We start from the raw sequence: 21,451 nt of genomic DNA on the forward strand, positions 1-21,451 counted from the left end.
CACGACTGAGCGACTGAATTGAGCTGAACTGAAGATGATAGTTCTAGATGCGGAACCTAATAATACTTGTATATCTCATGTGTATGAAAGTATACACAGAATTATGGCTGGTGTCAATGAATGTTTAAATGCTAATACAAGAGAAGCAGTGATCAAGAGGGGTCTTAGTATTGTTATCAGTTCAAAGTCTGTCTCCAGGTAGGCTGTCTCACTTCTCCAGTCTCACTCTTTACTGCTTTCCATTCATCTGGAAGATGGATGTTAGTAAATCACATTGAGGTGCTCAGATAAAAGGTGCTAAGTAAAGAACTAATTCCATTTTTCCTCCATGCAAATGATTAAATCTATACATGTCATTATCTAATAGTATTAAGTAAACATCCTACAAGGACATGACATTGTGCTGGACATGGTACAAAGCAAATTAGCAAATACAGTCTCAACGAGGAACTTACCAGTGTTTATATACATGAATAAAACTGTTGTTAATATGTTTTATTAGTTATTTAATATGAGTATGCAAATGAGTCCATTAGGAAATCCTTTGCATTTTATTAATCCAGCATTTTAAATGATTATATTTCACCTTAGATGCTAATGAAGTTTGTTTATTAATGTGTAGCTTCCACTTTAGTGCTTGTGAAAGTTCTTTTTAGCATATCAATTTCTTTAAAAGTTAAGCCAGTTTTTTTTTTCCACTGGACTTTTGTTCAGATCTGTTAACAAATCTAAACCTCATTACACAAGAGAAGGACGGAGGTAAACAGCCGTTTCTTCTTCAGTACTCTTTTGTAATTCACATTAACGTTAATGGGAGCTGTGCATGCACATTAAGAGGAGAAGGGAACCCTAATTAAACAAGTAGCCTTTTGGTTGACATTCTACGTGATCATTTTTTATTGTGATAGGTATGAGAAAATCATCTTGCCTTGGACACCCATAAACAGAACTTCTAAGTAATCAGACTTACATAGGGTAGGAGGGGAAGGCGATGAACAGCAATCAGCTTTTAAAATGAGTTTGAAAACCAGCTACCCGTGCACTATTATACTAATGAACTCCATCAATGCCCCTCACTCTTCCACTGAACACATACTCACCCCCTCCCCCAGAAGAAAAGAATGACAAACATTTGCAGACATACTTGACAGTCAAAAAAAAATTATTAAAGTCAAGACACTGAACAAACTCTGCATGCTGGGTACCATAGCAATTCATTTGTCTGAACTCAGTCTATCAGAGGAGTAGCCTGTCTGTCTCTGGGTCGTCTTTTAGATAAGAAATAAATGCTGACCAAGCAGTCCTAAATGCGCTTGATCCAAATTTCACCTATAGTTTTTAGGTACCATGCTTGCATCTCTTTTCATCATCTTATATCACTTGCCCTGCTCATAAAGACTCCCTCTCCAATTCTTTGTATTCTCCTGTTCACAATCTACTCATATTATGATGCTAATTTCCCCCTCTGGTGCTTAGTTGCAAATGAACAAAAGCTAGGATGTATGATACATAAATATATAAATATTATCAGCTATCACACCACTGGGTCTAATGGAAGTCAATATCAGTATATTATATTCTCTATTTTGCAATTCCATTATGGGCTCTACACTGCTGGCCATAAAAAGGAGCATTCTGCATCTACGCCTGTGATAGTAATAATGAAAAAAAAAGGGGTCATTGGTCTTCCCAACTTGAATGAAAAATTAAAATTACTGGGGCACTTAGCTCAAAGGAAAATTGGCAAATTAACAAACCAAGAAACGAAATATTCATGGCTCATACTGTGGAAAAGAAACTTAAATAATTTAAGATGGACGGTGAGGTGAGAAAATTCAGTTACCAAAGAGGCAAAAAGTGAGCCTAACCACATTCCAACGTGCTTTCAGCTTCTATTTCTTTGCCTCGGCAATCAGCAATCACAGACAGCCCTGGAGGAGAATGGATGGCTGCACCAGGAGTAGCCTTTGACATGCAAATTTATTTATTTATTTTTGTCACAGTGCTATATTTCTTTCAGATTTAATATATGCAGACATTTTACCCTGATCTGCAAATCTCTGTGTTTTCAATGTATTTCTATATCCGGCTGGAAGCTGAATTACGAACTTTGACCTACTCTGGCTTTCATTTTTCATCTGAAATTTCTTGTTTCCAACTGGCTTCTACTTCATGAAACCAAGCACCTTAACCCTAGTCTGTAGTGGGCCTTTTGCCTTTGGGGAGATGACTGTAACAATTTCCCTGGCCTGGCTGCATAAGCTAGGTTACCCTTCACACCCATAAAGTTGCAGGGATAACCAGACACTTCACAACCACTACATGGAAAGAGGTAATGACAGGCACGAGTGCATTACAGTTATTGTACACGAGACCTGTAACAGCCATTATGGGATCAAGGTAAGGAGAAGAAAGGATGACAGGTATGTCATGCTCCCTGGAGACTTAAGTATTCAGTCTATCTAACCTAATTTAAAAATCACGTCAAAATGTATCTTTATGGGTCATGTATTCTAAGACAACTTCCAAGGCAGTCCAATGAAATAACTCTGAGCCATGCATTAAGAATATCAAGTCTGAAACCCACCCATACATTCCGGTCTGAAATATCGGACAAAGAAAAAAAAAAAAAAGGAAACCAAAACAAAACAAAAAATTATTCTCCATCTGAGTTCATTTTCTATTTGTATTTAGCAATAGAAAGTTTTGCTGATTTAATTTGGTATGAAGTTATTCATCATTAAGAGATGAAATAACCTTTGAAAATAGTTAATGGTTACTTTTAGAAGGGGGTGACCCAAAGTTTATAAAATATAAATGAGTGAATGATTTCAGTTTTATCATTACTTCTTAGAGTTTCCTACACAAAACTGTCCTGGCTTAAGACGGCATGTACGCCTGAAATACACAACAGCAATTAGAGGGAAAGAGAAAAATCAAAGCAAAATTTAGTGGGTTACAATGAAAGGCAATATCTGAGGGTTGGCTGTCTGAGGTTTGGTCCCCTGATGGAAGACAAGAAAGGGAATCTACTAGGCCAGGAACCATACGAGTGTTTTACTCACAGAAACTGCTGAACTTAAACTTCACAACAATTCAGAGAGTATACATTATTATCCCCAGTTTACTCATGAGTAGACTGAGACTCCAAGGGATTAATGAAGGCCACAGAGCTTGTAACTGGCAGATTTTCAACTCAGTTAAGAATTAATTTGATGGCGGTGATGTCTGAGTTGTTTGTGGTGGTGGATGAGGGTGTCTGTGTGTTTGTATATGTGTGTGTATGTGTGTAGGAGCATTCTCTTTTAAATAATTCACAGCAGATGTCATAATATAGAGCTTCCCTAGTTTCAATAAGATATTTACAGGCAGATATTGTGGGTTTGGTTCCAGATTACGGCAATGATATCACATTAAAACAAGTCACACAACTTTTTGGCTTCCCAGGGCATATAAAAGTTATGTTTATAGTATGGAAAGTGAAAGTAAATGAAAGTCACTCAGTCGTGTTTGACTCTTTGCGACCCCATGGACTATACAGTCCATGGAATTCTCTAGGCCAGAATATTGGAGTGGGTATCCTTCCCAACCCAGGTCTCCTACATTGCAGGCGGATTCTTTACCAGCTGAGTCACAAGGGAAGCCCAGAAATACTGGAGTGTGTAACCTATCCCTTCTCCAGTGGATCTTCCCGACCTAGGAATTGAACCGGGGTCTCCTGCATTGCAGGCGGATTCTTTATCAACTGAGCTATCAGGGAAGCCCTGTTTATAGCATACAATAGCATTATGTCTAAGACACAATGCACATCTTAATTAAAATATACTTGAGTGCTAAAATAGGCTAACGATCATTAGAGATCACCATAACAGATAAATAATAACGAAAAAGCCTGAACTATTGCACGAATGATGAAAATGTGACAGAAAGAAATGAACTGAGCAAATGCTATTTGAAAAATGGCACCGATAGACTTGCTCAGTGCAAGGTTGTCACAAACCTTCAATCTGTAAAAATTACAATATCTCCAAAGCAAACTAAGTGAAGTACAATAAAACAAGGCATGCTTATAGTCTATTTTGGTATAAAATGGATGAAACTGACGCTTTCCCATTTGCAAAGCTTAGAAATAAAAGTTTTTCCTGTGTGTTCTAAAAAATACCTTTGTCATTAGGGTTCATGATTTAGGTTTTTTGTTGTAAAAACTAAACCAGTGTTTACCTGATTAGCTGGGTTAAGACGAAATAATAAAAAAATATCCAACTGGTGGGCTGGGAGAAACAGAGTGAATATAAACAGCTACAAATCAAGTTCACCATTCAGATCACAGACCATGTGCCTTTAAAATGTTTATATCAGGTATGAAGTATCATCACCTTCAAAATGATACTTCAGGTATCATACGTACTAAAACAGATACAATTTGGGTTGACTCTCTGTTACAGCTTTATGTGAAATTGGTTTAAAAATAATCTTCCCATGCTCATATGCTACAAAAAAAAAAAAAAAGAAAGAAAGAAAGAAAAAAAAAACAGGCATAAGTGATCTGGCATGAGTACCCTGGTGTGCTAAGTTCTGATAATGTAGCTGCTGGAAATTCAGTGTGGCCTGGGCAGATGCACACTCTGTCAGGCTGGTAGACAGTTGCTGAGGGTGCAATGATACCATTTCCTCTGATTTTACCTTTTTCTTAGCACCTACTAGAGCCTGAAATAATCTCAGTGATTTTGAGTGAGTTGTTCACTCTTCTCTCCCTCACTGGGATATAAATTCCACAAGAGCCATGGCCTGGAGATCTTGTTCAGCACCATATAAATTGACTGCTGATTCCTTCAGGTTGTATGTATCCCAGGCAAACATCCCATCACTCCCTGGGAAATTCACTGTTACAGGCAGTTCACATATTGTCTGATGTTTTGTTTGTTTTGATTTAAACTCACCACAAGAAATTTAAAAGTCTCTGATTCTTCCCTCCCTTGTGAAGATAAAAAAAGTACGATTAAAGAAGCGATTTATCGCTGTATGCCCAGTGCCTAGAACAGTGCCCGATGCAAGGGAAAGTGTTGGTTGCTCAGTTGCATCCCATGGACTGTATCCTGCCAGGCTCCTCTGTCCATGGAATTCTCCAGGCAAGAATACTAGAGTGGGTTGCCATTCCCTTCTCCAAGGGATCTTCCTGACCCAGGGATGGAACCCAGGTCTCTTGCATTGCAGGTCTCTGTTTGCATCAGGGAAGTCTGATACAAAGAAGGCCCTTATTAAATGGTGGTTATGTAAGTGAAGAATAATTATGAATGCTTTTGACAAAGAGGAGGCATTCAACAATGTTACTGATCAAATCAATATGGGCAAAATATTAAAAAACAGAAATGAAATTCTTAGTGGCAGGTTTTGCTCTTTGTTCTTTGTTAATCCATCAAAAAAGTTTCCCGGGCATACCAATGGTATAGAAGAAGGTACTTGATAGACATTAAACCTTTTCATTTAGGTGCAGAACAAGCTGACCTTCTGAAGGCTTTTAAAGTGAGTGGTCTATAATACCAAGAGGAGATGATAGTGGCTATGATGTAAAGGAATGGATTTCAAACACAATTAAACTGACAGAATTCAGTTTCAAGAATATAAGGACTGACAAGCTTATTAAATAATTAAGAAATCAAGGACTGACTTTGGGTTTTTACTATAAACAGGGCATGATTTTCTTAGCCAAAAGATATATATATGTTTTTAGTGCTTAGAAAATATATGTTAGACCCCAGGAAGGTGGAATAGGGCTGATAGCTATGAGGCTGTTTATTGAGGGGTTTTGAACTTCACCCTTTTGTTGCAAGGAGCCACTGGTGGTCTCTTCTGCGGGGAAGTGCCACGAAGAATACAAGAACCACAAAATGAAAAAAATGTAAGCAGCTTGATCCTCTAAAATTCTCTTTCAACAGCAGGTAAAACAGAGTATAGAGGGAAACTACCAAAATTGGTAGCTTCTTAAGCTGTATATTTTCCCACAATAAGTCATAGCCTATGTAAAAGCCATAGGTGAATCTGCAAGGAAGTGATTCTGAAATCAACAAAGCGTACTGGAGCCGAACAATATATATCAAAGTATGAGTTAATGAGATCGCCCGTAATTTTTTCAAAATGATAGGAAATGGGTTAAGTTAACTGAGCTGAACTGTGCTATTACATGGCGTCAACACAAAGCAACCAGAGAATAGCAGAAAAGCACACGGCACTTAACTTTCCACAAGCAAGAGCAAAGCTACCACTGCCACAATTACACTTCCGTGATATGTGGCGAGGAAAGGACAGGGAGGCAGAAATTTGGTCCCTGCTCACGCCCTTGGCCAAGTATCATTGTGCATGGCACAGCTACACAATCGATACTAAAGCCCTATGTTCAGGAGGGTGTCTGAAATGCAGATACTGGGAAAAAATAATACATATTTAAACCACATATCGAACTCCTCGAGATTCTTAGAGCAATCAATTTTTTTTTTAATAAGTAACTAAGTCAATAGCATCTGAGCAACAGATGAGAGTTAAAGCAAAGTCTGTTGGCTAATGGTAACAGCTTTTGTGTTCTTTGTTGTTGAAAATGTGCATGTAGCAGCATCTCCAATATGCTCACAAACTCGGATGCAAAAGGCCACGGAAAACAGTTGCTATTTTTACACCAGAGATAAAATCAAACACCACCTTTCAGATCTTAATTTTTCTAAAATAGGGCAAGGAAATAAAATCTGAATTGCTAGATGTCTCAAGAATCTAGGACCGTGATTTCTATCAGAGGAAAACACAGCAAACATTGGACGACATGAAGAGCCAGCTCTGTATTCTGGGCAATGGAGTATGAACCTGCCAAATCACATCGTGTGAAATAAAATACAGAGTTAAAGTCTAATTTAGTAATATTCTAGAAAATCGGATATGTGAAGCTATAATAGTTTTTCTATTTACAGACTACTGTAGTTAAATCTTTATAGTATTTTTCTTTAGCACTTTAAAGAGGATTTTTTAACCTTATAAATTAATATTGTAGTAGTATTAACAATTCTGATCATAGCAATATGCTTTTCTACTGATGCTGCAAAAACTGCCATGTACTGACTGGCTTAAACAACAAAAATGGGCCAAAATTAATGGGTTGGCAGGCTGTGTTCCCGTCTGGAAGTTCTCCAGAGAGAATCCATTGCTCTGTCCTTCCCACCTTCTAGAGGCTGCCCACAGTCCTTGGCTCACAGTCCCTCCAGCTACATGTTGCATTTCTCTGTATCTTTCTTCTACAGTCACATCTTCTTAAAAAAATTTTTTTTTATCTGTTTAATTTTGGTTGTGCTGAAACTTTGTTGCTGCACGGGCATTTTCTCTAGTTGCAGTATGCGGGCTTCTCATTGCAGCGGCTTCTCTTGTCGCAGAGCATGGGCTCTAGGTGTTGAGCTTCGGTAGATGTGGCTCCCGGGCTCTGGAGCTCAGGCTCAGTGTGTGGGCTGAGATGCTCTGCAGCACGTGGGATCTTCCCAGAACACGGATTGAACCCATGTCTCCTTAACTGGCAGGTGGATTCCCATCTACTGTACCACTGGGGAAGCCCTTCCTCTTCCACTTTCAAGACGCCCTGTTCTTGCCATACGCCCACTGGGGGGAATTCAGGATAATCTCCTTATCTTAACAGCTGAACAGAAAACTCAATTCTACCTGCAACCTCAATTCTCCTTTGCCAGGCAATATAACCTTCTCACAGGTACTAGAAATTGGGACATGACCAACTTTAGGGAAGCCATTATTCTACTTACTGTGATAATTAACATTTATTGAATGTTTGTTGCTTGCCAGGCACTGTTCTAAGCAAGTTACATATAATTAAGCAGCTATAACTGCCTGCAATGCAGGAGACCTGGGTTAGAGAGAAGGAAATGGTAATCCACTCCAGTATCCTTGCCTGGAAAATCCCATGGACAGAGAAGCCTGGCAGGCTACAGTCAACGGGGTCGCAAGAGTCGGACACGACTTAGCAACTAAACCACCACCACCCATAGTAGATTTTATTGTTATTCCCATTTTTTAGATGACATAGAAAGAGATTAAGTAACTTGCCCAATGTTACCTAGAGAGAAAGCACAGAAGCCAGGGTTGGCATCAGAGTGACAAATACAGTCTGCATTTTTAATCTCTGAACTCCACAGCTGCAAAGGTGATTCTCATCTGAATATACTACAGTTCTGTATTATCATTATTATCAATGATGATTATCTAGTAGCAGTCATGATAGTTACCCAGAATAAGGGCAAGTTTAACATTTTAATTGGTAAATGGATGTATAAAACCATAGAAACCATCAGGGAAAACAAGGGATTTTTAGAGATTTGTCCACTGGTGTCTAGATTATGTGTGTCCCTAAATGTCACTTTGCAGTTTCAAGGTCACATGTACGTGTACACACACACACACACACACACACACACACGTACACACACAAACAGGGAGAGAGAGAGGGAGAGAGAGAGAGGGAGAGCGAGAGAATATATATATATATACACATGAATAACAGATATGGAATGGAACTTTCTGTTTCACTAAAATTTCAGTTGAAGATCCTTAACTGAGAACATCCGATGACGAATACCACTCAGCATTCTTAAGAAAGACATCTCTTAAGGGTTTAATAAGAGATGCAAAACTGGCCCATCAACCATCACCTCCCATGACTCATCTTCAGCCCATGAAAGGGTAGAGATTGAGATCTTCTTTGATGGGAAATTATAGAGGTAAAGGCAGTAATGGAAAGAGGTGCTTCTTCATCAAACTGTGGACACCTTGACAGCATAAACACGGCATATGTGAAGGTAGCTGTTGGAGAAGAAATACAGTTGTTTTCTGATTGCACCCTGCTGAGCCATGCCTAGTCACTAGACTGGCTGCCTATGACATCTCGTCTTACAGTCTCACCGAGTTAGACAACAGCGGACCAGTCTTATTCTGAAACTGAGGAAAGCAAGGCTCAAGGAGCCTTAATGTTTATGATGGTACTTAACGTGTGTGATGCCCAGCAGTTTGTGTAGGAAGGTGATGGGTTCAGATGAAGGCCCTCTGACTCCAGATGCAATGACCTCTCCACTACACCACGGCGCCTCTGTAGGTGATGGCTGATGTGCCCACAGACCTGGCCACGGACACACCTGGAATCACTGGGGATGGAGTGGGAGTGGGGTATGGTTCATCTACCCTGCCGTCTCTAATTCAAAGGTTGTATTCTAGAGGTCACAGTTAAAAGACTCCTTTACCTCTTGCTTTCCCTATGTTGACAAAGAAGTATTTTCTTTACTCAAATAATGCATTGGTATCAAAGTCTCTGGGCACTACCCATGCCTCCAGCAAGTCTTGACTTGTATTTGACATTTTTATGGCAGCTTCCTGCCATCACCAGTGTCAGAAGCCATCTAAGAAGGCTCCTTCTGCCTTTGCAGAAAAGGAGCATGCAAAATCACCAGTTAAGGTTTTTAAGCATCTATGTATGATCCAGCAATCCCATTCTTGGGCATATATCTATTCAAAATTATAATTCAAAAAGATATATGTACCTCTATGTTCACAGCAGCATTATTCACAATAGCCAAGAATGAAAACAACCAAAATGTCCATTGACAAATGTGTGGATAAAGAAGATGTGTTATGTATACACAATGGAACATTACTCAGCCATAAAAAAAGAAAGAAATAATGCCATTTGCAGCAACATGGCTAGAACTAGAGATTATCATACTAAGAGGGGTATGTCAGAAAGTGAGAGACAGATATATGATATCACGCATATGTGGAATCTAAAATATGACACAAATGAATTCATCTATGGGACAGAAACAGACTCCTATACGTATAGTCTGTTACTCATATACATCCTTGCTATTGCCAAGGATGAGGGAGGGTGGGAAAGAGATGGACTGGGAGTTTGGGGTCAGTGAATACAAACCATTATATAGAGAACGGATAAACAACAGTGTCCTACTATACAGCAGAGGGAATAATATTCAATATCCTGTGATAAACCATAGTGGAAAAGAATGTGTATATATGTCTGTGTGTGTATATGTGTGTGTGTGTGTGTATATATATATATATATTCATTCTTCTTTTATAACTGAATCACTTTGTTGTACAGTAGAAATTAACACAACAATGTAAATCAAGTATACTTCAATTAAAAACAGATTTTTAGGCATCTAGTTAAAAAGGAAGGAAAGCTTGCCTTTTTTTTTTTTTTTGAGTGAACACAAATGAGTAGTTTCATCAGGAGGAAAAAAACCAAACCAAAGCAAAGTAACCCAACTTTGCCTTCAAAAGCAGGTCCCTACCTTAGCATGGCACCAAATCCCTTCTTCTTTATTTTCTTTTCTGGATCTTCATTTCCCTCTTTCTGCTTTTTCTCCTTGACTTTTAATTTGCCCTTTTCCTTCTTCTTCTCCTTTTCTTTCGTTTTTTTGACTTTCCTGGCTTTATTTTCTGCATTTTCTAGCTCAGAGTTCCCCTGAGGTGCAGATTCACAATTCAGAGCTCCTTGGCCAGAGTGAGAGCTCCTATCAGACAGACCATCTGCACAAAAGGAAAAAAAAAAAAAAATCAATGCACATAGTCAGGGGCTCCTGTCAGTATTTCAAGAAATGTTAAAACACAAAAGAACAAATCAAAGCACTCAGGAATTCTACCTTGCCACGTGGCTACATGTGCCCTTTGCAGAGACAACTGCCTAAATCTGGTTATGCAAGGCTTTTGCTATTGGGAGTGGGGGACACTGGTTGCTTAGCCAGGAGTATAAAAGGTTTGATATGGGCTGAAACGCTGATCTCTCTGAAAGCAGCTTGTTAACCTTGATCAGCTCAGAATGCCGACATGCTGGGAAACAAACAGGGTGAGTTTATTTCCAGAAGTTTCTGAGTGCAGCTATAACCTGGCTGTTTCAATGCAATTAATGCAGTCAGTCCTTGGGTTGAGGCTGCATCTAATGACTTGAATAAGAATGTCAAGAAATGCATACTTAGTGCTGCTACCCTAAGGGTAAATGACAGTTGGTCCTTGTAGGAAATTGAAGGAGAACAATTCTTCAGTGGTTGCCCTGTAAAATAAATTGCATATTGCGTTATCCAATTCCATGTTCATTAAGCCAAAGGGCAAAACATATCAGGAAAATGAATTACTTTTAATATCAAAAATATAATTGTGATCCTTAAATCATTTTTCCCTGTAGTTAAGCACCCATTTGTGCCTATGATTCGCTGATAATAACGAGAGGAAGAAACCATTTCAGCAAGCGTGTTGCCCTACCGGCTTCTAACTCTTCAGGTCCATCATAAGATTTGTCAATGGCTGCTCGGAAGCTCTCGTTGCAGCCCCGGCCACGGACCATGTGTGGCCGAGGCCGGTGGAAGGGAAGTTCATTCTTCCTGACCTCAGCAACTGCGGTCTGTAGGCTCTCCAAGGAGCTGGACTTTTTCAAACCCAGAGTTGGACCAAAATCTTTGCTTGGAGAATCTGGAAAAAAAAAAAAAAGAGAGAAAAAAAGGGCAAAAGGTCACCCTTCCCCTAAGGCAGGCTGATGGAGTAGGAAGGCTTGTTGTTCTACCTCAAAAGGCAGGGGTGGGTGTGTTAAGTGGGTGGGACTTGGTGTTAAACCTCAGCTTTGCCACTTTTTGTGACTTTGAGCAAGTATTTGACTTCTTGGTGCCTTAGTTGCTTTTCTATAAAGTTGTGGGAAGATTTAAAATGATAATACACGTTACATACAGAATAAATATGTATATATACATAATGCACATGGACATACACATATACATGAATTCGAAAAGCTGTAGCAGTCTCTAGAGATTATATGCATGAGAGTGTGTATATACACACTCACATAAGCCACACACACACCAGCACCTAAGTGTTTCACAGTTCTCATTCTAAGCACTCTCATACATTGTAGCTTTTATTATTTCCAAAATTGCTCTTACAATTATTAAGGAATGTAATATGCACACAAATCAAACAGCATTGAAGTGATTTTAATTTCTGTCCTTAAACACTTTATCATACTCTAGCACTGTTCCTGTATGGTAAATGCAATTTATTTAGTCCACAGACAAAGCAAAGCAAGGAAAGAAAACAACTTTTCTGTGTCAAGGCTTACTGTTCCATATGTATTTCTATTTGATTATCTAGGAAATGGGGTAATTTTCTTTGCATGATATAATATTCCAAAAAACCTAGGTGGAGTTTAATAATTTGTGTTTTGATATATAGTATTTTTCATTTGCACTGTTTGTCTTTCTCTGTTACCTGGCACTTTTCACTCATGCCTTGATCTCCATTCCCACCCACAGTCAGGCTCTCAGTTGTGTGTAACAGGATTAGGCTATATAAATACCAGCAGCACCAGGATTATTTTAAAGATGGAGGGAATTCTAGCAGGGCTCTTTTCCACCAGGGCCAAAGCTCCCGATCCTCTCCAGTTACAAAGATTACTGTCATGAAGGGGCTACACTTGCCTTTCTGGAAACAGACTACCTTACAGTTTTTAGTAGATACAGACCGAGTACATCTTATGGATTGTGAACATAAAGTAACTACTTCAATGCCTAGTATATAGTAAAGCTCAGGAAACAGCTCTATCATTTCTTATTATGGTCACTATTTTTGCTTCTACTAATGCTGCTGCCATAAATATTATTACTAGTTGCTGAAGAAAATACTAGCTAGTACAAGGAATAGAAAGGAAGTACAGCAAAGGTGTCATGCCTCTACAGACATGCACAGAGTTAGAAAACAAAACACACCATCCCACGTACTGTAAATATGTTAAAAACAGTCAAAATAATGGCAACAATGCTAATAGCTAACAAGGCAGAGAGGGCTTAGCCCAGTTGTAAGTGCTTTACCTATATTAAAGTGAAAGTTAAGTCGCTCAGTCGTGTCTGACTCTTTGTGACCCCGTGGACTGTAGCCCACCAGGCTCCTCCATCCATGGGATTCTCTAGGCAAGAATACTGGAGTGGGTGCCATTTCCTTCTCCAGGGGATCTTCCCAACCTAGGGATCAAACCCAGGTCTCCCACACTGCAGGCAGACGCTTTAACCTCTGAGCCACCAGGGAAGTTGTGCTACTGCCAATATTGTTCCCATTTTACAGATGAGGAAACTCAGGCAGAGGACAGAGAAATACCTGGTCTAAAGATACACACTTAATAAGCATCAGAGCTGGGAACTGTTTTCAGCAAGCCTCACTGTGCCTTTTCTGCTCTATATTGTCCAAAGTTGTACTTGGCCTCCACCCTCTACTTGACTATGGTGAAGCTACTTCAAATGGTCTCTAGTTTCCTCATCTCTAACTAAGACCATTAGTCTAGGTTAGCCTTGAGCCTAAACAGACAAAAACGCAAAAACTGGATGTTGTTTTTCCAGCTTCACATTAGCTTACAGGAGGCAATTTTGCACTTTAACAATATACATGATGACAATAAACATTCCATTTTATGTAACAGTGTATCATTAAGATATGCAACATAGATGGGATTAAGGAGAAAAAAAATCATAAGAAATTTCAGGGACAAATTTCAGGTGCTACTTTGCAAACTGTAAATAGTAAGAATACATTGCTAGTAAATTCCCAAAAGAGGTGTATTTCTTATGGTCCTAAGAAGGAAAGGAAGTGGAAAAAACAGAAACTGAATAAGATTGTTTCTGACAAGAAAACAAAAAGCAACAGAGAGGTGTGGGAGTATTAAAGCAACAGTAAAAGCTTTGGAGTTTACAGAAAATATTTTACACCATCTCTCCCTAGGGATCTGACATGAAGGTTGGGAAAAAACATGAAGATGAAAACTATCTGAGGAAGCCTAGTTCCTCTGTCAACAATAGTAACCATCTTTTATTTATTAATTGCCATTCAGGAGATTATATTAGAGCCCAAACTGTAAGTATTCACGTCAACCTTTAGCAATAAATTCTAGGGAACATGAAAGTGAATAAATCATCCAAGATATAAGGCATGTTATCTAAAAGGAGCTCAGCAAGAAGTCATCTTTGAGAAGGAACAAATACACTGTTACTCATTTGAAGCAAACTGAACATTAAGGATTCATGGGTTTTGCGGGATTAATAGAACCAGCAATTAATTCACTTTACATAAATAGAAGTCACAAATTAGAAGTGTCAACTGATGTTGGCCAAAATTATAGCCTAACTCTCCTGGATGTGTTTAAAAAAAAAAAACAAAAGCAGAAAAGCATTTGAGTCTTGGTTGTAAATGTGGACTCAGCGATTTTCAGGCTTGAAAACAACTTTCTTATTTATTTCTAGGGAATAAACAGGATATGGTGGTGGGGAAAAAAAGACTGATGTTAGGAGAATTTGAAATCAGGAAAGTCCTTACAAGGACTTATAGGTGCACTGAACTGACTGACTTGAATCTTTGAGTGAAAGGATCTTGGCTAGGGTTCTCATTTCCTTTATATGTCCAAGACTTCTGAGGGAAGGGTTGAGGTTACTGGTTACGAGGGATTATTATAAGTCAACTGATGGCATCAGCACTAAATGCCAACCAAACACTTGGAATAAAGGTTTTAGCACATAAAGATAGTATGTGAGCACAAAAAACTGGCACATTCAATCCTTCCCCACTCCCATTCTCTGCAGTTCCAGCTTAGGTTGCCACTGCACTGGAAATGCTGTAGCTTTCAAAAGGGGAAGATTTTCTGTGTATTTTTAGCCTAACCATTTATACAAATCATACTGTTTCCTAGGCTCCCACTTAAAGTAGAGGTCTCCTTGAAGGAATGATATGAAGGGAGGAATTAATAAAAATCAATACCTCAGTAGTTCCATCCTACTGAAGTCATCTCCAAAGTGAGGACTCCTCACATTTTCACTTGTAGCTGACGTGATACTGACTGTGGCTGATTTTAAGCAACTGTTTGAGACAGTGATCTCTGAATACCACATGGTATCAGTCATGAGATGGACTACGTCCAAATTTGAGCATTTACTTGTCCCATTTTGAGTATCTGAATGTAAACTGGATATAATTTTTCAATGATTTCCAGGCCCATTTAGATTAGCTGCAAATGCCAAGAAATAGATCTTTCCCCAAACTTTAGTAGCAAGGCTTTATTTTTTTAAACTTATGTTCAGTCACCATGTTCTCTAGGATACTGATAAACTTATCTTCCCATCAGAAACTTGAACTTGACATTCACAAATTTCTAGAAACATGATACAATGTTTATCAAAGGTACTAAGAGAGGGATCTTGCATGAGAAACGTTATACTTAAAGTAGTATAATAAAAGTATTCTTAAAGTTCCAGGTGCTAAATTTTTCCTTATGTCTCCAAAAGAAATATCACAGAAAGATTTTTTAAAAGATGCTATAGCTTTTTTGAAGATTTATTTGTTCCAGGTGAAAGATGGTCTTGACTTGAACCTGGAAGCCTTCCTCATATAGAATAGATGGAAATTTCAGGGCCATGTTTTCTGGCTCTATCAATCCTGACATATTCCCCTGTTCCTTCCTCCTCACCGTCCAGAAAAAACGCAGTGTTATGAAAAAACTGAACACATACACCAAGTCTAAAGATTTAAAGGAATTCTGCCACCACGTCTCCCATGGTCATGAAACAAATGGAGAGAAGGGCAGTAGAGAGCTAGTGTCCAAGTGCAGAGGTACCTCTTCAAAACAGAGTTAAAACCCTGAAACTACTGCCCCAGTCTTCTAAGTAGAGAGTCCCATTTCAGCATGTTGTTGCTCTTGTTTAGTTGCTAAGCTGTGTCCACTTCACTTGAGACCCCATGGACTGTGGCCTGCCAGAATCCTCGGTCCGTGGGAGTTCCTTAGCAAGAGTACTGGAGTGGGACCCAAGGACCCATCTCCTGCATTGGCAGGTAGATTCTTTACCACTGAGCCACCTGGGAAGTCCACTCACTTCAACTCACCATAAAACAAAAAGTCCTTTCTGGAGGACTGTTTGGATAGGTTTCTGCCTCTTTCCTATGGCTGAGAACTGCTGCTGGTTCCCTGCAAGGCAGATGATTAGGAGAATAGAGAATAGGGAAATTCCCTGGTGGTCCAGTGGTTAAGAATCCCTCTTGCAATGCAGGGGACAGGTTTGATTCCTGGTTAGGGAACTACGATCCCACATGCTGCAAAGCAACTAAGACCATGTGCTGCAACAGATAATAGAGAATAAAACACTCTAGAGAGTAGTGATTAACGGTGAATGATGAAGTGGAGAGGCAGTGAGACACTCCAGTACCCCCCACTCTGCCACTCATTTTTTGAGTTATTAACCTTCCTGTGCCTGCTTCCTAATCTGTAAAATTTGGATAAAATGAGGATGGAAGAGTGCTTGGCACATGACAGGTACTCACAAAGCACTGGTGATGATTATTGTCATTGGTGTTATTACATCAACTCTAAATATTGAGTTGGTGCTCTAGAACAATTCATTTGGTTCAGTCCACCACTGCATTTTAAAATACAGCTATTCCCCCTGCAAGAAGCTGAAAAAGGGCTCCATAAAGAAATACAGTATCATCCTTCCTTTTTTTATTCAAAAGTTAAACTAATTTTCCTCCAAACAACTTACAGTTTTTTCTTTTGAAATAAGGTGTGTGTGTGTGTGTGTGTGTGTGTGTGTGTGTGTGTGTGTGTGTGTGTGTGTGTGTATCTCCATCTGTTCATCACATATAGAGGCTATTCTCGGGAAGATTAATAGTGGAGTCTTAGATACCCTTCTCCTTAGGCTATAATCATTTAATTAGTCTGAGATTTCATTGGCAATGTTTGAACTTCCCATTCTAGCATTAAAATCTTGCAATAAAAGAATGCCTTAATCCAGAAGACCAGTAATTGGATCTTCCATTATTGATGAAATTGCTTCCAATACATTCTTATTAAAACATAAAGAATTATTTAGGGGAAGGTATTCACTTTCAGATACATGGAAAGTTTTCCTCCATGATAGAGCTTTATAATTAACAGATACTTATGATAGTTAACAATAAATAATGTATTAATCTGCACATTTCAGTAACATCATAGTCCTCAAGGCATTTAGTGAAAATTAATTACATTTGAGCCCCTCCCCCTAAAACAAAGGAATTGTGCCCAGTAGTAAACTGGGGATCCAAATGATTGCAATGTTATCAAGGGGACTCAGCATGAAATTTGAGAAGGCCATGATTCGTCAAGATAGCTTGCTTTCATTAACAATTTGGCTTTGCTGTCTTATGAACAATGAACTTGGGCAAATACAATAAAAATGCTTTACTTGCTTCATGGGGAGTTGTGATGTGAAATTAATAGCCTTAAAACTCTTTGAATGAAAAATTATTACAAATTCCAAGTAGGAAGTCACACTACCACTTTATTCTCCAACACATCTCACTTTGTCTTTTTATTTTAGATTAAACTTACTGAAATTTTTTTTTTTTAGTAGTTTCCCCTGGAGGCTAAATGCCTTATATGCTTTAATAGATATCACTGCAAATCCATTAGCCCAGAAAGAAAATTCCCATAATATATAAATGTATAATTTCCCAAATTATGTTATCTGTGCTGTGTCCATAATGGGCCTAATTACCTTCTTGCCTATCTCAGTATTCCAAATATTGATCATCATTCCAAGCTTATCACAGTGCCCTGTTTCCTATTCATTACCACAGGGCATAATGTAATCTGGTTTATATGTTATCTGCTGACATTTGGGTCTCAGTTCTTTTACTGGCAATTTCCAAGTTCTCTAGAAGAGGGGTTTTTTTTTAAATTTTTTTATTTAAATTTTCCTTTTAAGTCTCATAAATCTCGGTGTCTTATCATTTCCTGAAATTCATGTCAAAATATTCAATAATGAACTTCTCATTAAGAGTTATATATTTGCATAATCTCTCCTACTCTGACTCTAAACATTGTCTATTTTAAAGTGAAAAGATCTAGAGAAAATTATGGGAAGATTAGGTGAACAAAAACAACAAATGATTTGATTATAAGTGTGGGCATGGCCCTCCAAGTGACTCCACATCTATGCTAAGTGTTGTTGTATGCTTTATTTTCTTCCCTAAAAAATCCCTCTTTTATTTATAAATGGAAAGTCAAAACCTGACGCCATATTTTGTTTTTTTTCCTGGACTCAAATTATATCCAACAAATGTAATAAATGGTAAATTTACTACACTGAAAATATTCTTATGACGATCTCCTGTCTTTTTATTTTTTAACATTGTGGATAAGAAAATGGATTCTGTGGTTTAATTTAGTAGGCAAACTCTTAAAAAAAAAACCATACATTTAAAACCATATCTGGGGAGATTCTGTTAAGGCACTGGAGAACTCAGTCAAACCCACTGCGCACACACTGGTTTGTTGTAATCTTTTGCTTTCTCTCTCTTTGCCTTGTCAGGATAACTCTGCCAGATTAAAAACAACAACAGTAACCCCAAACTGGCATTCAAGATAATAACAAGTTTAAAAATTATATAAATAGCATTGTTGTCTGGAAGGAAACATGAATACTTAAAGAAAAAAAATAACTTTTATTATTTAAGTGGGAAATAAAAAAACCTCACTTAAGAGTCAAATAAACTGATTAAACAGGCCAGCTTTCCTGCCTGTGGAATGGGATCAGTAGGATCGATGAACGCCACCTACCGTTTTCTGTCTTGTTGATCTTGGTATCCTCAGTTCAGAGAAGTACTGAATAAATATTTGTTGTAGGGATAAAGGAAGGTCCAAGTAAAGGGGAGTGAGAGCGTGGTGACCACCCTCCACTCCAGTGCTGTGAAGCTAGAGGGAGTGTACCCCATGATTGCTTTACTCCATCAAAGTTCACTCACAGCCTCTTGTTTTCACTAACATGACCCTAGGTTTTTTTGTCCTATTTTCAAGGATCTAATTATTTCTAGCCTACTTACACTCATCTCTATGTTTTGTCTTTTTCTACTAGTCATTCCCTTCAACTTAACTTCTCTCTTTGTGATATTAACCTTTTCTGCTATTTCCCTGTCCTTACGCACACTGAATAGTCTTATTTTTCCCCACTGCCAAGAATACCTTTATTCGCCTTCCAAGTCCTCCTTGTATGTCTTGGTAACAGGCTTTTCATTCTGAACACAAACGGTTTCAGTGATTTTTTTCCCCCACCTCATTCTTTTTACCACTTATTCTTTGTATGGCTTACTTCAATAGCACCTCTTTCTTCTGCTTTTGATTGTTAAGTGGTTTATGCCTTACGTGGGTTGTATAATGCCATACTCTCAAAATAAAGTGCACTAAGAAGAATTCTAATAAGTTTCTTAAAAAACGATTAGCATACCAAAAAGGTCAAACTGATTGATTTCTTGGATGGTATCCACATGAAGATATTTTTACATGATGTTGTATAAACTGGGTACGTGTATTTTTTGAGGGCCCAAAATTATTTTTATACTTTTGCTTTATTCAGTTCTCCCCTTTTTATAGCTAATGGACTATACTAAAAAGAAAAAAAAAAAACTTGAAATTTTCAATTACTATTTTCAGAACTGATAGAAAGTAAGGTTTTATACCTTTGAATAACAATTATATGATTATATGTAATGAGAATATTCAGTAATACAAATGAGTGAGTGAGTGAAAGTCGCTCAGTTGTGTCCGACTCTTTGTGACCCCATGGACTATACAGTTCATGGAATTCTCCAGGCCAGAATACTGGAGAGGGTAGCCATTACCTTCTCCAGGGGATCTTCCCAAACCAAGGATGGAACTCAGGTCTCTCGCATTGCAGGCGGATTCTTTACCAGCTGAGCCTCAAGGGAACCCCCAGTAATATGAATAAGAACCTCTTCAGAGGTGCACTTCAACCTAGGTTCAATCTACTGGTAAAACTTCAAGTTAAAAATCAAGTCAGCCATCAGTGAGTATTTACTGAATAGTTTTTGTCACTCAGAACTGTGCTAAGTCCTAAGAGGAATAGAAGGCAAGTGAAATAGTAACTAACATTTCCCTGTTGCTTTATAATTTATAAAGTTCTTTCCTGTACAAAATGAAGCCACATCTTACACCATTTATCTTATCCAAATTCAAATGTTTTTTTCATGTCCAGAGAGAGCTACAAAGAAGGAGAGGAAGGAGGAAGGGCTGCATAAAATATACTCACCATTGCTTTCAATGAGAGTATGCCCCAGTAAGTATGTGTCTAGGAGAGGGCGGGAGTCAAGAGAAATGAATTGTTCCTGTGAGTCTCTGATTTATTTTTTTTTACCCTGGGTAAACATTTTATTTTTTTAATCGAGATATAATTGATATATAATGATGCAAGTTTAATGATGCAATGTATCAAGTGCATGCTAAGTTTCTTCAGCTGTGTCTCTTTGCAACCCTCTGCACTGTAACCCTCCAGGCTCATGTGTTTATGGGATTCTCCAGATAAGAATACTGGAGTGGGTTGCCATGCCCTTCTCCAGGGGTCTTCCCAACCCAGGGATGGAATGCTCATCTCTTAAGTCTCCTGCATTGGCAGGCAGATTCTTTACCACTAGCACCACCTGGGAAGCCCCAGGTCCTTCTTTAACATCTTAAGGAAAAATCTGAACAAAACTTTTTGGTTAACCCAATATTTGATACATACATATTTGATTTTGATACATATATACTTATATTTTGATTTGATGTGATACAAGTATATATTGCAAAATGATTGCCACAATGAGGTTCATTATTGCCTTCATCTCCTCACATTATCACCTTTGTGTGTGTGTGTGTATGATGAGAACACTTACTCTTTAGCAACCTTCAAGTATATAATACAGTGTTGTTAACTACAGTTACCACATTGTACATTGATCCCCAGCATTTATAACTAAGTTTGTAGCCTTGACCAACATCCTTTCTCATTTTCCCAATAGTTAAGCTCTTGGCAACCAACATTCTACTCTTTGTGTCTATAAGTATGAGTTTTTCAGATTCACATATAAGTGAGATCATGCAGTATTTGTCTTTCTGATTTATTTCGGTTAGCGTAATGCTCTCAAGGCCATGTTGTCACAAATGGCAGGATTTCTGTCTTTTTTTATGGTGAAGTAACATTCCACTATATGTGTAGGTATTTATGTGTGTGCATGCATGTGTATGTATATGCGTGTGTGTGCATAAATGTATGTATGTATGTGTGCATGTGTGTGTATGTATTCAGTTCAGTTCAGTCACTCAGTCGTGTCTGACTCTGTGCGACCCCATGAATTGCAGCACACCAGGCCTCCCTGTCCATCACCAACTCCCGGAGTTCACTCAGACTCGCGTCCATTGAGTCAGTGATGCCATCCAGCCATCTCATCCTCTGTCGTTCCCCTTCTCCTCCTGCCCCCAATCCCTCCCAGCATCAGAGTCTTTTCCAATGAGTCAACTCTTCGCATGAGGTGGCCAAAGGATTAGAGTTTCAGCTTCAGCATCAGT

At 38.5% G+C, this 21,451-nt stretch overlaps 1 protein-coding gene across 2 annotated transcripts in view; it reads right to left on the reverse strand.

The window, feature by feature from the left end:
- Positions 1 to 21,451, reverse strand: part of PARD3B (par-3 family cell polarity regulator beta) — a 1,161,921-nt gene that overhangs the window by 331,848 nt on the left and 808,622 nt on the right. For both annotated transcript variants that reach the window (XM_018060563.1, XM_018060570.1), the window contains exons 17-18: positions 11,314 to 11,520; positions 10,347 to 10,584 (exon numbers count right to left, since the gene is read on the reverse strand). In XM_018060563.1, coding sequence (XP_017916052.1) covers positions 10,347 to 10,584; positions 11,314 to 11,520 — 445 coding nt within the window. The remainder of the gene's footprint in view (positions 1 to 10,346; positions 10,585 to 11,313; positions 11,521 to 21,451) is intronic.

This window comes from Capra hircus, chromosome 2 (genome assembly GCF_001704415.2).
Source record: "Capra hircus breed San Clemente chromosome 2, ASM170441v1, whole genome shotgun sequence".
NCBI lineage: Eukaryota > Metazoa > Chordata > Mammalia > Artiodactyla > Bovidae > Capra > Capra hircus.